This window comes from Hyaena hyaena, unplaced genomic scaffold (genome assembly GCF_003009895.1).
Source record: "Hyaena hyaena isolate Hyena2069 unplaced genomic scaffold, ASM300989v1 scaffold_696, whole genome shotgun sequence".
NCBI lineage: Eukaryota > Metazoa > Chordata > Mammalia > Carnivora > Hyaenidae > Hyaena > Hyaena hyaena.
In genome coordinates this window covers 641,535-658,845 of record NW_024081328.1, presented here as the reverse complement: position 1 = coordinate 658,845, position 17,311 = coordinate 641,535, and the positions used below count along the sequence as shown (strand labels likewise).

The 17,311-nt window shown below is 43.5% G+C and overlaps 1 protein-coding gene across 4 annotated transcripts in view; it reads right to left on the bottom strand.

Annotated features, from left to right (window-relative positions):
• Positions 1-17,311, bottom strand: part of MCTP2 (multiple C2 and transmembrane domain containing 2) — a 250,521-nt gene that overhangs the window by 130,221 nt on the left and 102,989 nt on the right. For 3 of the 4 annotated variants that reach the window (XM_039217474.1, XM_039217475.1, XM_039217476.1), the window contains exons 9-10: positions 8,267-8,431; positions 5,943-6,073 (exon numbers count right to left, since the gene is read on the bottom strand). In XM_039217474.1, the coding sequence (XP_039073405.1) occupies positions 5,943-6,073; positions 8,267-8,431 (296 nt within the window). Of the gene's footprint in view, positions 1-5,942; positions 6,074-8,266; positions 8,432-17,311 lie in introns of those variants that run through there. The other variant, XM_039217477.1, reaches the window with a different exon arrangement.

The window sequence follows — 17,311 nt, the reverse complement described above, 5'->3', positions numbered from 1 at the left end:
AAATTTTCTTTGAAAAATAAACTCCATTTTCAGATAGAGAGTCTAAATGGCTCTCGTAGAATGCATTGCTCAATATCACACCAACTAATAAGTAATACGTAATAGGCACCTAAACTATTTTTTCCATGAAGGACCAAAAAGTAAATATTTGAAAGTTTATGGGCCATGTGGTCCCTGCTGAAACTACTCAACTCCCCTATAGCATGAAAGCAGTAATAGACAATGTAAACAAATGAAGAAGTCTGGTAGCTAATAAAACTTTATTCAAAAACAGATAGACATCTGGGTTTGGCCCATGGGTGCTAGTTTGCTGACCACTGATTTAGAGAAATGCTAATAATTTGGCTTGTGGTGAATTACACCACTGTCAGGATTTTAAAATTTTACAAGGCTGGCTGCTGACAATATAGACATACTGACAAAGGCATCAGGGAAACTGAACTAAAAAAAATTTGTAAAGCATAACGTTTAACTCACCATCACCCAAGAAACTGTGGCCAAAAGTATCCAATGATGTCCTTGTTAATAAAAACTAACAAAGTAAAGCTTATAAAATTGCTCTTCTATCTGCTGGGAACGTTGTGGAAAACACAACGCTCAGAACATCTAAGTGACTAATGAGCGCTGGCAAATCTCTGTCCCTGTGGCATCATGTGTGACTTCACACACAAGGGAAGTGACCGTGTTTGGACAATCATTCGAAAGGTGCTACACACCAGCCCTCAGGTCACCAGGAAATTCTCACTCCAAAATCAGATCTTAAAATATTTGGTCAAGAAGATCCCCATTACTGTAACAGCCCTTACATTATGGAAACAAAAGAGCAGTGCCTCCCCCCACTGCCCCCCATGCATTTGTGTCCAGAGAGGAGCCGCCATTGTTCTTTTGTGGGAGATGAAATCAGGTGGCGCTCTGACTTCACCCCTGCTCTGCTCTCTGGTCTCATCTCAGGACACCACCCACCCTTATTCCTTTCAAGTTTCTCAGAATACCTTTTCTCTACTCTCTTGACCTTTGCCCATGTCATTCCATCTTCCTGGAAAGTTCTGCCTCCAATCTCCTGGTCCGGCTAACCTTCCCATCTTTAGAGGCTACAACTTAGGCCTCTGTTCTTCCAGGAAGCTGCTCCCTTCCACCCCCAAGCCGCTGCCTGCTTACGTGCAGCCACCCCAGAACCTTATGGTGTCTGAGGACAGCATCCATCAATGCATCATTTTCCACTGAATCCTCAGCACTTTGCAGGCCACCCGGTGCATGACGTACGTGCTCTGTATTTGTTGACTAGAGTGGAACAAACAAACAAACGAAGGCCAGTAGCACAAGGAAGCTCAAAGTCAAAAAATCCAAATGACAAAGACAGTGTTTTCTGTTGTCTTTGTAAAGAAATACCGGGCATTGTTTAATCCCTCCTCTACATGAGAAAGGGACAGAAATAAATGTATTTACTAAGTGCTTCTCAGATTGAAAAGTCCATGTTTCTTCTCACCTGAAGGAAACGAAGACTCAATTACTATTTTTTTTCCTCTCTGCGACAGGCATACGTAGTAAAGCCATCCTCTAGCCCACAGGCCTAGAATGTGCTGATTTAGCATTGTTTCTGACCTCCTTTTCTTGTCTTTCTCCATTAATCCTACAGCATTTTAGTGTTTTAATTCAACACATAATTTTGCCATATCAGTCAGCCGGACCTGTTCAAGTTTCACTTGCCATGATAGCTTTTAACCTCTTATTCATTACCATAATTCCGTGTTTTATATTACAGACTGGTCAGCTTTTAACTTAAATGCAAGGGGCAGAAAAGAGTGCCGGAGTTTTAAAAGCTGTAAATCTCAGAGGCTAAGGAAGGGGGTGAACAGGAAGAAAACGGTGAATGTGTCAAGCCGGGCTGTAAAAGCAGATCAACGACACGCGGTGCAATTTGTCCAGAGAAATATCCCAGCCCGGGTTCTCGGCGGCATCAGTGTTACTAACGACCCGCTAGAATGTCAGCCGCCACTTTCCAGGGCACCCTGCGGGGCTGATGGGTGGCTCCGAGGAATCCCAGTTCAAATGCACTTGAACATTCTCATTCTTAACTTTTCAAAACTGAATGAAGCCTAGAATATTCTATGATGAGTTAATCTCTACTGTCACCTTGAAATGTAAATGCGCTTTAAGAAAACAAAGCAATTACCTTGAAAGGGTCCTGGTTTACAACGATAATCCATATGTATACTCTTGCCATTTGGGCTAAAAGTTGGAGCGGGTTCAACCAAGCTTTGTTTCTTACTCCCCTGAAAAGTTCACTGTCTCTGGACCATTGATGGACTTTAAAATCAGAGACTGTTGTTTTGTTTTGTTTTGTTTGTGGGGTTGTGTGTGTGTGTTTCATTTTGTTTGTGCTTGTGAACAAACAGTAGAGTTAGTAGGTACCATAGTCCAGAGGGCATTGGAACCATTCAAGCACCTTTATCTCACCAGCCTTGAACCCCTCCTTGGGCTAACTTCGGGCTCAGTGGAAGACTAAAGGGGAAGCTGCCTAGAAGGGGATTGCAGAAAGTTCTCTGCTTCAGAGAGCCTGAAGAGGCTAGCCATCAGGTGTCTGAACCACCACCAAGCTACCAACCTACCAATGCCAATGCCAAAGTCACAGCTCAATCCTTTGGCCAACAGATGTCCTTTTCACCATGTCCTTGAAGATACCCTCCGTAAACTTCTACAAAATGTTTCAAAAATTGCCTATGCATATACATATGTGACTTTTACTATCCGTACTTCTTTTTCTTAAATTGCATAATTTTCATTGCAAAGGGTGTGGGGATCTATAGTCGCCATACAGAAAAATCTCAAAATTAATCTCAAAAAGAATTTCCTCAGAGAGGCCACGGAGGGCTTTCTGGTACTCGCAGCAAGGAGTGATCCAAAAACGAAAATAAGAGACAGGTCTTAAGAGACATTCATGACTCATTCGCACTGTCAAAGAGTTTCTTCATGCAAAAGGGTATTTCCCCACCCCCGGGAGATGAAATAATTGAGCCTTCAAATGACAACAACAAAGAAAATGAAATGAGAAGGAAATAAGTGTGAAATTTAAAGTAAGGAGGACCGGTACGTAACAGGTCCGTGATGTGCCCATGCTGGTCCCGTGTCCTCTCTAACTCTGAGTAGCAGGAGGTATTTTACAGAAGGTCTGTCACCCCAATGGGGCGTTGGCTTCAGGGTAATGCTGTGTAGTCAGCTCCCAAGATATACTTTGGCTATCGTTTGTACCTCAGGAGAGGGCAAAGGAAAAGGATACCAAAAAAACAAGCCTCTAAAATCTGTGAAGAGGAAGGGCGCCGCGAGCCTCAGGACAAGTACATGGCTAAGTTACAAACAGGAAATCGCTAAAATAAACGAATAGTCCAATGACAAAACATGGAATGAAAGGGATGTTTTGAGTGATCTTTTGTGGCCGCGAAGAAACTTAACACTCATTTGGAAAAGCACTTCCTGTTGTGTGGAGGAACCACGGCAGCACAGTGTGAAATGAGGGGCGTAATTCCTCGCACCTCCTAAAATAACACGTGCGCCCTTCATTCCTGGAAGCCCAAATTCCCACTGCTCAGGTGGCGCTTTGGGACCCAGAATTCTCTGCGTCTGTGCACTGACGTCACTAACCCTTGCTCCGTGGACAAGCACAAAGTTTTTGATGCTCTGACCGTGAGTGTTGGGAGGGCACTGGTAATGTCACAGTGGTGACAAGTGTCAGAAGTAGCGGGAAATGTCAGAAGTGCCTCAGTTACCCTGTGAGGTGCAGGAGGAAGAGAGAAGACCAGGCTCGAGACATCTGATGGGCAATATCTGGAAAATGACCAGGGGGAGCCCTCCTGCAAGAGCCGGAGGGTGACAGGACCTCGTTTGCTATCTGAAAGCACCAACCTGAACCATGAGGTTGTCAATACAGCAATGGCTGCCAGCTGTGGGATCAGCACAGTGTTGGGGACAAGTGGGCCACATAAAAGACTGTGGGCAGTGCCACATGGGGGCTAAAAGAGCTGAGGTCTCAGCTGGTGACACACTGTTTCCCTAGGGCGTGTCTGGATACGTGTGATACAATGTGGGTGTGCCCTGTGTGTGTGTCTTCCACACAACGACTGGGGAAAGAGATGGGTATCCAGAATCAGGTGGCTGAGAGCCGGATTTCCTAAACCTTCTGTGACATGCCCGTGGGACATGGCGTCTCTGCTGAAGAACACCAGAGGAATGTTTTATGAGTACCAAACCCCCCACCCATCTATCTCAGGAGAGCTGCTGAAGAGGGATGGGGTGATGACAGAAAGAGGGTCAAACACTCCGTGTGTCAGACACTGTGCTCAGTATTCTACACAGAAGAAGCAGTGTACAAGGTACTGGGTAAGCTGGAGCTGGTCCCATTTCTGCCTCTAAGTTCCCTGCTGACAGAAAGATAGTCACTTCCCTGGGCCTCTGCCCTTCCTTGTCAGTGACACAAAGGGGTTATATTAGAGGAGTCCATTTCAGTGTTTAGATTTCAGCGAGAAGACTTCCCCTGCATTAGAACCCCGAGATGACAGGCGACAGCTGAGCTGCTCTGGCTTCACCCTAGACATTTTAGCAGACTCTCCATTCTCCAAAGGGTGAGCCCAAGGCATCTCTCTGAACCCAAGTTTCCAGAATCCTCGGTTTGGAAAAGATGACAAACAGCTGTTGAGAGCCCTTTAAACATTGATAGTCCAGGTTTGAGATGTGTGTACAAAGTGTACGTATATGTGATGAACAGAAGACAGTGGTTCGGTGGAAAGAAATTGGTCTTCGAAAGCATGGAATCCTAGCCCTGGCTCCACCCCCACTCTGAAGTCCATGATCATGTCATTTGCAAACTTCTTGTATTCTCTTCCATCATCTACAAAAGGGGAATAATGCTGCCAAATTGTAGGGCTATTTGAAAGATCAGAGATGATGTCTACTTCCACCATGATCTCCGTCATGCTTACTATGGGCCAGCCATGGTGTAGGTATGGTCTCATTTAATGGCATTACTACAATCCTGTAAGAAAGCTGTAATATTCACACCATGCCCACTGTGTAAAGGTGAGTCCCTTGTGTGAGATGGAAGGGTGCAAAGTAAAAAAAAAAAAAATAGAAGAAAACAGACCTCGCCTCAACAGGTTTCATTATGGTTTGCCACACAGCTCATCAAACACATTGAAAACTTTCCCATCAAGACACCTATGTTCATATTCTTACTAAATTATACGGTAGTTTACTAAGTAGCAAAACCAAAATTACAGGGTATGCTGGAAATGCACGCAAGTTGATTACTGAACAGCCCAGGGGCCACATGTGCTGATGACCCTCCACAGTGAAAAATCTGCATCTAACTGTTCACTCCCCGCCGAAACTCAACTACTACATAGTACCCTGTTGACCAGAAGCCTTACCTTACCGATAGGGTAAACAATTAACACATATTTTGTATGTTATCTGGGTTATAGACCATATTCCCACAATAACTAGAGAAAAGGAAAACGTTTTTTTCCTTTTTTTAACCTTCTTAAGGAAGAGACAATACATATATTGCACTGTATTTACTGAACAACCAATGCATATAAGTGGACCCACGCAGTTCAACGCATGTTGCATCAAGGGCTGTGTGGATAAACACTTCACAGACAGTCTGTGATATCACAGTCACAGTATCTGTTTTTTTTTTTTAGAGAAGGTCCAACACATAGGATTTTTTTCTGTTTTCATCAATATTAAATGACATTTATCAATTAAAAAAAAAAACAAAATAATGTTTGCCCCAGGTTCAAGTCCAGCTGACATATGGCTCCTGGGGTAGGGATATATAAGGTCTTTACTCTAAGCCCACACAGATATAGACATTGCCCCTGAGCAGCTCCACGCAGATGCGAGCTGCACACGCGTCTCCCACGAGTTAGAAAGCAGAGCAGACTCACGTGCCCAAGCGTTCCTCGTGCTTTCTGCTGTCCTTTCCCCACACTTCAATGTCCAAAATGCCCATCCTGTCAGAGAAGTAGTGAAAGTCAAACTGTTCCCGCCACTGCGGATTTTCACTCTTACACAGTGTCTAGAAAACATGCGGTTATGATATTTACTTTCTCAAAATGCCATTCATCGCTAAAGCAGCTACATACATTCATGTCATTGCTACACTCCAGGAGATCATGACGATGTGCCTCCCCCTCGGAAAGGTCAACTTTCCATTTGGGAACGAAAGGGACTTTGAGGTTTCGGGAACTGGCAAAACATCGCTACCCTCTTAGCTCACCCCCAGATTCAGTCATTTTTCCAGCAAGTTAAAAAAAATAAACCCACAAGAAATTACCCCACCAGGAACCATAAATTATATAGATATTATATACATATAAAGCATATCTCAATAGACATTTACAGTTGCTTTCTCTTACAAAAGATACTACGGACTGGTTGACCGGATGCAAGTTAAATTTTTATTAGTGCATCCACTCAGTGCTGGCTTAAGAAGTATACGAATGAGCAGTTTGAGGTGTTAATTAACATCTGCCCAATGCATTACATGAGAAACCCATAACTTGTACATTTCAATCCGAGTTTCCAGAATCCAGTCACTGGTGTGGAAGACTAACGAAGGCTCACTCTTGCCCCGCCGCAAAATGAATCAGCATGGTTTGAAAATTCCACAAGTTTCTGTGTTCTCCGATCGTGTGTGTTTGATCAAGTAGCAGCATTTTCACTTTTGTTTCATTTACACAGAGGTTTCATTTGTGAATAAAAATGAGCAAGAATCGTGGGCACTGACTATCAGGCTCGAAAGACACCGTGTCAACTATGAAATCCTAGAAATCCTAGTGCCAAACTCCTACTGCAAGGGGAATCAGGGATAACTCAGATGTCAGCTGTAGCCTAACATCACATAGTATCATTTCAGCTGTTTTTCATATTGAGCTTAATATATCAGATCACAGACTTTAGAAAACCCGGGAAAAAAAATATTCGACCACACAAATTAAACGTGATATTCCCCAAGGGGGAATGTAGCAAATACCGGACTAATTCTGCACTTCACCTTAGCCCAGAGGGCTAAGTGTACTTAGCGATGAATAATTTTTCTTATAAATCCGTAGCCTGACCCTGGCTGGCTAAAAGAACCTTTGTAGAGAGATGTGTCCACTCTGGACACGGTCACTGTGAGGTACAGCCTGAAACTAGCTGGTTAAAATAAATGTCTGCATATTTCAGCTGTAACCTGCCCTGATTTTTCATATTTCTCTAAAATGATTCTCCGGTGTGAGCTTTAATTCTTTATTCCTTGTGGTGGGGCAAATGATGTTTAATGTTTGACTCTGCACTTAGAAGTATGCAGTAGAAACCATCTTCTACCCCCTAAATCATTTTCCAAATGCATATGTCTTCATCTGTTAAGGACCCTACACTGGAAAACCCGAATTGCAAATATCCTCAGGTCTGTTTTCAAAATTGTCTACCGATGTTTTGTTTGGTTTGTATTTTTTCTTCTATGTAGCTTTGGGCAAGTGACTTAACTTTCAAGGACCCTAGTTACCCCCATCCATAAAACCTAGGAAATATTCCTGTCTGACGGTTATGTAAAACGAATTAATTACCATGGCATGGAGACTATGGTTTTTGAAATAAAAACCACACCAAATTACTAAGATTAAAAAATTAAGTGGAATTTGTTTCAGGAGAACAAGATGACTGATTTTTAAAGACAGCTACAAACGCCCTTACTTTTGTTCCAAAAAAACCCACTAATACTCTAAAAACAAAATCACACACAAAAAAACCACATCAAATGTCTGTCTGTTTTTGTTGTTAATACCAGCAAGTAAGAAAAAGCAAAAAGTAGATGGCTTTGAGAATTTTTTACTTTTCTCACATGTTTTCATCTAAATATATTACACTATTTTATTTTTGTAGGATTTTGAAAATCTGCATTTATCCCTTTCCTGCAACCTATGAAACGCAGCTTGTGTATTTTTAAAACAAAAACGAATCACACACCCAAATCTCTTATTTCATAAGCTTTCTCTAGCACCAGTTAACTATATGAAAATAAATTATGCTAAGCAACCAAATAGGTGTATCAGTGGACTGCAGCTACGGGATTATTTTTGTGGTCTGGGATGCTTCTAATAATGTTACGAGGGCTCGAAATAAAACTCTCCTCTTCTTGTGAATGTTAGAGTGGAAAACATTTTCTTTTAGTCAGTCTTTTTGTTACAAAAGGGATGCTTCTTCTTCGGGCATTGGTGGAACTTACCTTACTTTTATACCTCTGGTCTCCCAGTTTTAACTGGACAAACATCTCTGTCATGCTTCCTCCTGAGACGTTCTTCCCTTCCAACAAGGTTATACTTATAATTCCGTTCCACAACTGGTTCTTTTTCAAGGACTCTGCGAGTCGCAGGTTGCGAATCAAAGAGGACTAAGGCAAAGAAAGAAGAGGGTGTATCAGCTTGCTGACCATTCTTGAGTGTGACTTTGGTGATTACAGACATTCCAGCTCTCCACATGGGGCTTGGGAAAGCACCCCCTGGTTGCTGACAGTGTTACTAGTCTTCGTGGATTTTGCAAACCTGCTCAAGCACTAGGCTCCTAACAGTATAGTGAAGGATGATTAGGAACAACATTTGGATTTGGCCCTGGCCTGTCCTCCCCACCCAGACGTGCCCCGTGATAGGAATTCTTCATCTGGGCCTTCAGCTATTTTAATAGAAGAAAGGGAAGAAAGGCATGCTGGGAAATGGAGAGAGAAGAGCAAGACATTGCTCTGCAGGGAGAGAAAGCACCTCTGGGCATTTAGGAATAATGGTTTGGAATTTATCCTTCACACCCAAATCTGTCCACACTTCCTTTTTATTCCTTGGGCTACTACTAAAAAGCCCAACAGCGCTGTGAGATTCACAACTCCAGATACAGCCTGCGATCAGCCGGCCGGCCAAATGAGCTTTGCAGATCTGCAGGGAGGGGAAGGATGTACAAAGTCCTCAGCACAGCACCCGGGATCCGGGAGAGATTCGGTAACTGTTAACTTATTTTTTTTCCCTTTTCTAAATTGTATTACTCATGCATACTCACACATACCTTAAACAGAAATATAGAAAAAAGCAAACATCCCCCGTTATTAAATTATAAAAAGGACAAGCACACTTTATTTATTTTTAATTTCCATTATGTAAATTTTCAAACGCGCACAAAGGCAGAGAGCCTGGTATAAACCTCCGCATATTCATCCACCTGATTCCATATTTTACCAATCTGATTTCAACTATCCCTTCACCCTTTATCTCGGGCTGAAATATTTGAAAGCAAAATACGTATTTGTTTTTACCGGAGCAACATGCCATGATCACACTCCACAAAAGTAACCATAATTCCCTCAGTATCATTAAATACTCAGCACAGAGTCACATTTCCCTGAAGGTCCCCACCATGTCTTTTGTTATGGTTAGTTTGTTTGAACGAGGATCCCCACATGATCCACAGAAAGTTGATCTACGTTCCCCACTCAATAAGTGAAACGATAGGAGCAGAGTCTGCTTTATTTGAAGGAGAAATAAATGGACTGAAGAATGTAAATGGCATAAAGTACCATAGTAGAGCAATGAATTTCGAACACTATATATTCATTCCTGTCATCTACTCAATATATCTTCGAGATCATTCAGACACCAATTTGCTCGGACACCAGTTAGTCACAATTTATCACAACAAATGGTATGTTGGTACCGTATTAATTATATACCAGCTTACCTCATCCAACACATGTCACTCCGCCACTCTTAATAAATGGTGCAGGGATACCACACCAAGCAGCGGATCATTTTATGACTACTTTAAGCAAAACACATTTAAGGATGTGTCTCAAACTTCACATCTGTGTTGCTCTTCTCTTAAAATGCACATGCGCGTGTGTGTGCACACATACACACACACACACACGTTTCCGAAGTGCTGAGACAGAGCAGAGAGGCGGCATGAGAAAATAACTCATTTTAAAAAGAAAAAAAAAAATCCCTCTCCTCTGGAGAACATGAACAATTCTTTCTTAACTTCTATTTCCAATTCTGTCACGGAATATATCGAATATATCGAACATATTCAATACAGGAACTTTATGAAAGAACAGACGTTAAGTGATTTCGTGTTTATTAAAAAATAACACAAGCCGTCACAGTATAGAAACAGACACGTATATAAACATATCTGCATATGTGTTTATAAATTTATGTTTGAGAAGATAGATGTGGATCCACTGCATACATCTGATAGCTTATTAAGTATACGGGCTGAAAATTTCTATCTTTAAAAGGAACATGAGATTTTGATTCATCTATCTGGCTACAATCCCCGTTTCCCTTTTTTTCCTTTCCTCTTCTTAAAGTTTGACTTGTGAACCAACAAGCTAAAGCATGACCTGTCCCATGGCCATGCTTCAAAGTTCCGACAGATATATTCCTCCCTAAACACTGCAACTATTTCAAAATCCTTTTTATAAAGAAGGGAGTAATGTCCACACGGGATCAAAGGGCACCCTCCAGTCTGGCAACTGCCTAAGAAAAATGGCAGGCTTTCCATGAAATATGCCCTAAAATAATTTTGTGGCTTGCTCTGTCCTAATTTCAAATTGGATGTTTATCTTGGAAAGGCTTCTATCTAACTTGTCCATAAAACAGCCCCACTTAGCTCTATGAGCTGTGTGAAAATGGAATCCAAAGCCGGTTATTAAGAGGGCCGAGAGATAGGTTCCATATGGCGAAGCAGCATGGGAGGGCAAGGCGAGGGCCTGCATCAGGCGCGGCTTGGCTGAATCTCCTGATCTATCCACAACGCTCGTTGCATTATGGCGGAACATCTGGATTATTGCTCGTAATGTCCCTGGGAAATATCCACTTTCCATCAAAGCCTTTATCTATCTCAGATGGACTTTGAACATTTTAGTATTTAACGCAGTCATGTTTGATGTGACGGGCTTGCTCTTTGCTGTCCAAGATTCCCCCCCCCCCCCCCCACTAAAGGCAGAGTAGGAAAAGTAAGCTATTTGTTGCAGAGTTCACAGATAGAAAAGAACACAAGGCCTTTATTCTACTTGTTTCGTCCTCAATCCTTCTGCAAAACCCACATTTGGGTGATGTCCAAATAAAGTTGCACATCTACAGCAACATGTTCTGGAGTCTGTGTGTGTGTGTGTGCTTTAAGGAAGTGTCTTAATTACTTTAACGTATGTCTTTGGCCTTGAGGGTAAGTAGGTGACGAGGTTTCAGAGCGGAGCTGGTGGGAAGGTGGGGGGTGGGTACTGCCTGGGCCATCCCGCGTGTGCTCTGATGCAGAGGCGGGCTCCCCAAATCTGCTGTGCTCTTTGAACAATCCCTTTCTCCCCACAATAAATCCACTCCTCTGCACTCACCCTGTTAGCTCCACAGCTCAGGGTTTCATGTCTGTGTCTGAGCCCATAAGTGAAATTTGTCATCTTAATGCAGCCTGGAATGTGAAGGGAGACAAGGAAATGACCCATCAAAGGAGAAACCCACCCCACCTTAGCTGAAACAAACACCAGGAGATAGAGCAAAGTTTCTGGGTCCTGACCCTAATTTCTCAGCCGACATAAAGGATAAAATATAGTACATCAGGGTTTTGCTATTTTTCTCCTTCCTCCCAAAGGGATCAGACCTTTTACTATTTCTATGTTGTTTCATTCATAGGCTCTCTCTCTCTTCCTCGGCCCCCACCCCACCATACCCATACCCTTCTTCTGAACAGAAATCATGACTTCCATCTGAAGCACACATGTTAGTTATAACCAGTGAATATGAGGTATGATACTTATTTTTTATTTATTTATGTTTTAATTTGAGAGAGAGAGAGAATCTCAGGCAGGCTCCATGCTCAGTGTGGAGCATGACTCAGGGCTCCATCCCACGACCTTGGGATCATGACCTGAACGGAAATCAAGAGTCAAATACTCAACCAAATGAGCCACTCAGGTGCCCCTGCAGTGTGATATTTAACTTTGGAACATACTGACTTTCATAAAAAGGAAAAGCTGCAGACACAATTTACTTCCAGGTCATGACAATCCTGAGGACAAGGAAGAAAGGGGGGAAGCAGGGGAGCAAGACTGAAGGTAAGAGCTGTAGACCTTCTACTCCCAACAGGTGGAGAATCTTCACAAGTTTCCCATCTAGGAATAGACTCTCAAAACAGAAAATGGATTGCCATTCCTGGGATGTATAAAATGGGTTACAGCTTAGCCACATGCATTATGTGAGGATTTGGGCCAAGTGGCATGCTGGGAAGATGACGACATGGCCTCCAGTCTCTTGGCACAGCTTGCAAAAGAAAACCCAGAAATGACAGACGTGTCGGCCAAGTGCCTCCCCTCTGCCTTGGGCCAGGAAGAATGACAGGGAGCTTAAGAGTTCAGAAGGAGTTTGGAAGGGGTAGCCCGCAGTCCAGGAGCCAGGGCCACGGCCTGTGGCCATCGAAAGCCACGTCACCGCTAGCTGCCCCACAGGCTCTGCTGACCAATACCGCAAAGTCATTATCCAAAGTACTCCCTTGGGTATAACAAAATACCAAACAAAAAATTTTTAAGAGACAGAAATGAAAAATAAGGGGAGGTGAAAAATGTTTTTTCAAGATTTTTCTAGGAAGGCATACCTAACTAGGGGCCAAATACCGCATGGATATTTTTTCTATTGTCTCAGTTACTGGAATCTAAAGCTATGTGTTCCAATGCCACCAATGGTCCTATTTTGACTCTCATGAATTAGTTTCCCTCTGTCACTGTGAGAAAGGAGGTGTCAATGGAAACAGAGGCACCGGGATGGCGGGGCGGGGGGGGGGGGTGGGGAAGTAACTCACTTTGTAAGCAAAATGAACAATAAAACAAGATTCAACTCTGCTAGGCATTGCTTAAGAAAACCTATGGAAGAACATTCAGTCTATAAACGGTTTCCCTGAAATATTTCTTCCAAGCATTTTTAACATGTAAAACAACTGTTCATTGTCAACAGCTTTTATAGCAAGACATGAGAAGGTCCATACGCTCATCCAACAGGCTCCCAGATTAGCGCCTTTTCGGTGGCTTCTTATATCATCCGAAGAGGGTCCTGTAGGCATAAATTCTCCTAGAACTTACACAAAAATCTTTGTCTAAGGATATAAAGAAAGCCTTTTAAATCTCCCACATGGACATGGACCATGAGATTTATACTGTATGGGAAAACTAGATGATAGTCCTGAGGATAATGAATAATCAGTAGGTTGTACAGACATATTAGCTATAAATGTTTTATAGGAGATTTAATATTTTTTTCATTGTGAAGAAATAACATTGCTCCATTTTTGCACTTAAAAATAAGAATTAGATTAAGATTTTTTTTAAAAAAATGATCGAATCTATAAATACCCACTTCTTATGGCTGAGGACCAGGAAAATGTTTTTAATGCATTTCTTCCTATCATTCAAAAATAAACTTGGTGGTGCAGATGGCGGAGTGCCTGACTCTTGGTTTCAGCTCAGCTCAGGTCATGATCTCAGGGTCATGGGATTGAGCCCCATGTTGGCCTCCATGCTGAACATGGAGCCTGCTTGGGATTCTCTCTCACTCTCTCTCTCTCTCTCTCTCTCTCTCCCCCCCTTCCCCTTTTGTCCCTCTTCCTGCTCATGTGCGCGCGCGCTCTCTCTCTCTCTCAAATAAATTTAAAAAATAAAGTAAAATAAAATAAAATGAAAAAAAAGTGATTCAACAAGATTTTCTTTTTCTCACCCTAACCTCTAAGCTCAAAGTTAAATGTTTTGCTCATAAGTAATACACCCATTATCTACTATTTCTTGATTCACATGTGTCACCCTGCTGGCTTCCCCTTTTCTGTTCCATATTTTTGTGTCTCTCCTTCACTTAAAATATTTCAAGGGTGGGGTGCCTCGGTGGCTCGGTCGGCTAAGCGTCCGACTTTGGCCCAGGTCATGATCTCATGGTTTGTGAGTTCGAGCCCTGCATTGGACTCTGGGCTGACAGATTGGAGCTTAGAGCCTGGAGCCTGCTTCACATTCTGTCTCTCTCTCTCTCTCTCTCTCTCTCTCTGCCCCTCCCCAACTTGTGCTCTGTCTCTCTCAAAAATAAAAAATAAAATAAAATAACTTCAAGGGCATCCCTTTCCAGGACTACCATACATCCCATACTAACCACTCACTCTCAGGCTTCTGTAACAGCGGGGCTGGTCCCTGGGTACCTTCCGATGATTTGCCCCCCGGGCCACGGCGCCTGCCTCACCCTAATCCCAGTCCTACCTAAGGCTTAGCAGCACTAGCTACTGACCTACAAGGCCTATGCTTCTTAACACACCTAGCTTTGTCTCCCTCTCTTCCCAACATCCCACGTCAAAGCCAGGTCCACACCAGCAGTTCTCAAACATGAACGTGCTTCAGAACTACCTGGAAGGATTACAGGAAGATTGTGAGGCCTCATCCCAGAGTTTCTGATTCAAGTTTCTAAAATGCTGGTGGGGAGTGGGGGGGGGGGGTCACAAATTTGCATTTCTAGCAATTTCCAGGTGATACCGATTCTGCTGGTCCAAGGGCTCCATTTTGAAAATCCAATTGGTTGACGCCTGATAAGACCACTTGCCACGGACATTATCTTATACTGTCCTATCTCCATTCACTTCTTCCTCCCTCTCATTTGGTTAAGATTCCCTGCAGTCTTCCTCTGAAAGCCCTCTCTGTCTCCATCACTCAGCCCACCTGCAAGGCCAGGGAAAGATGTAACCAAGCCCTCTGAACACCCGTGCCTCCCTTCTCTCAAGTCTCCTGTGGACCCAGCAATCCCAATGGCCAAGTGCCATTCATCTTTCAATCCTCAGGACAATATTCCTGCCAATCTACTATGTGCTCAGGGAGAAGGTTTCAGCTGTAGTGGATTCTAAAATCTCTGAGGGGACACATTTGATGAAAAGTTTAGGAAGGAGTGGCTCTGCTTTTCTGGTCTGGAGCACACACAAGGTTTGTGAGTGCCAACTGACCCATGGCCTTCCCTGAGCATAGACTGAGATTCCCAGAAATGGGGGCAGCCCCTAGAGATTATTCTGGCCAGGGTAATGCTGTCCTAGACTTCACAGCAAGTCAGCAGAGGCATTGGGATTAAGATATTCAGCATTGAGCCCCTGCCCAATAGATGATAGATAGATAGATAGATAGATAGATAGATAGACAGATAGATAGATGATAGATAGATAGATAGATAGATAGATAGATAGACAGACACAGACATACAGACAAATAAATTAGGTTTAATACATACAGATATATTAGGTAGATGAGATTAGATAGGTAGATAGATAGATAGATAGATAGATAGATAGATAGATAGAGTTATATAAATTTAGAGACTGCCCTCCAGAAGTCCGAGATGTCAGACATAAAGAGAGGGAGAGGGGCACTTGGGTGGCTCAGTAAGTTAAGTGTCCGACTTCAGCTCAGGTCATGAGTCCGAGTCTCACATTAGGTTCTGTGCTGACAGCTCAGAGCCTGCAGCCTGCTTTGAATTCTGTCTCTCCCTCTCTGTCTCTGCCCCTCTCCACTTATGTTTTCATTCTCTCCCTCTCTCTCTCTTTCTCTCTCTCTCCTTCAAAACTGAGTAAACGCTGGGGTGCCTGGATGACTCAGTTGGTTAAGCATCCAACTTCGACTCAGGTCATGATCTCACGGTTTGTGGGTTCAAGTCCTGGATCGGGCTCTGTGCTGACAGCTCAGAACCTGGAGCCTGCTTCGGACTCTGTGTCTTCTTCTCTCTCTGCCCCTCCCCTGCTCACGCTGTCTCTCTCTCTTTCTCTCTCAAAAAATAAATAAAACATTAAAAAAGTATAAAAAATGAGTAAATATTAAAAAATTATAAAAAATAAACAGAAGGGCAGATCGAACAAAAAGGAAAAGAAGGGGGAAAAGCAGAAAAAATGATAGAAGACAGAGAGGGCAAAACCTAAATTCATGCATAACCACTATCCTGTGATTCATGATATTTACAAAGTAATGCCTGTTCTAAAAGTACCCCAAAAAGCCAAGAGCAAAGGCTTCGCCCCAATAGGTTGTATCGGAATCCACCAGGAAAAGAAAACCATTCTTGGGACTGCAGATATGGGGAATGTCACACAGAGAACAGGTGCAGAACGACTGAGAGAGCAGGCAGGTAACACTGACCACACCTGAGGTACACAGCAAAAAGAAACCCTAACCCTCCCTGGAGTTGGGGAGAAAACAAACCTTCCCTGCCAAGATCAAGAGAGTAAGAATTTAGGCTTCAGGCCGTTGGGTAGATGTCTGTCCCGACTACAATCCTCTGCCATGGCCAGTCCAAGATGATGCCGACACAGGTGGGTACCGCTGTGTTACAATGGGACTTGCAGAAACAGACTCCGGGCTGGATTCCGCCATCAGGGCTGAACTTCTGCCAGCCTGGGGCTGGCTAGGCAAGCAGGGTCAATACCAGGATGGAGCTCACTCAGTGGAAGCTGAAACCACGACCTCTAACGGCAAATGCAGGGTACAGGCCACGTCGAAGACCCCACATTAAATAAAAGGAAAAGAGAGAGATGACGGTGGAAATTCCCCCATGGTCTCCTACCAGACCCTCTCCCGGTACAGAGGCAGCTGGATGCCACCTAGCGAGGGACCTAGAAGATGTGTCCTGTGGTTACAGCCTCTGGAATAACACACAGGGACAAAGATAGAAGAATAGGACGCTGAACAGCCCCCAAATTGGCACCACTGGGCAACTAATTTCATACGTTAAAAAAAAAAGTTACACTGACACAGGTCGTGTCTCCTCCCTCCGAATGCAGACACGGGACTACATAAAACAGTGGTGGAAAGAAGAGCTGTGAAAAACAGTCACCCCCCTCCCTTTTTGTGGGAGGTGTGGGAGGTGATATGAGGAGCAGACTGTGTGTGTGTGTGTGTGGATATGACCTTCAGGTCAGGTTGCTGACCGTCAGGGGACAGCCGGATGACACTGGCAGGCAGGAGCCTTCTTTTCTTTTTTTTTTCTTTTAATGTTTTTTAAAAATATTTTAGTTATTTCTGAGAGAGAGAGAGAGAGAGAGAGAGTGAGTAAGCAGGGGAGGGTCAGAGAGAGAGGGAGACACAGAATCTGAAACAGGCTCCAGGCTCTGAGCTGGCAGTCAGCACAGAGCCTGATGCGGGGCTCGAACCCATGAACTGTGAGATCATGACCTGAGCCAAAGTCAGATGATTAACTGACTGAGCCACCCTGGTGCCCCGGCAGGAGCCTTCTTAAGGCCCTCA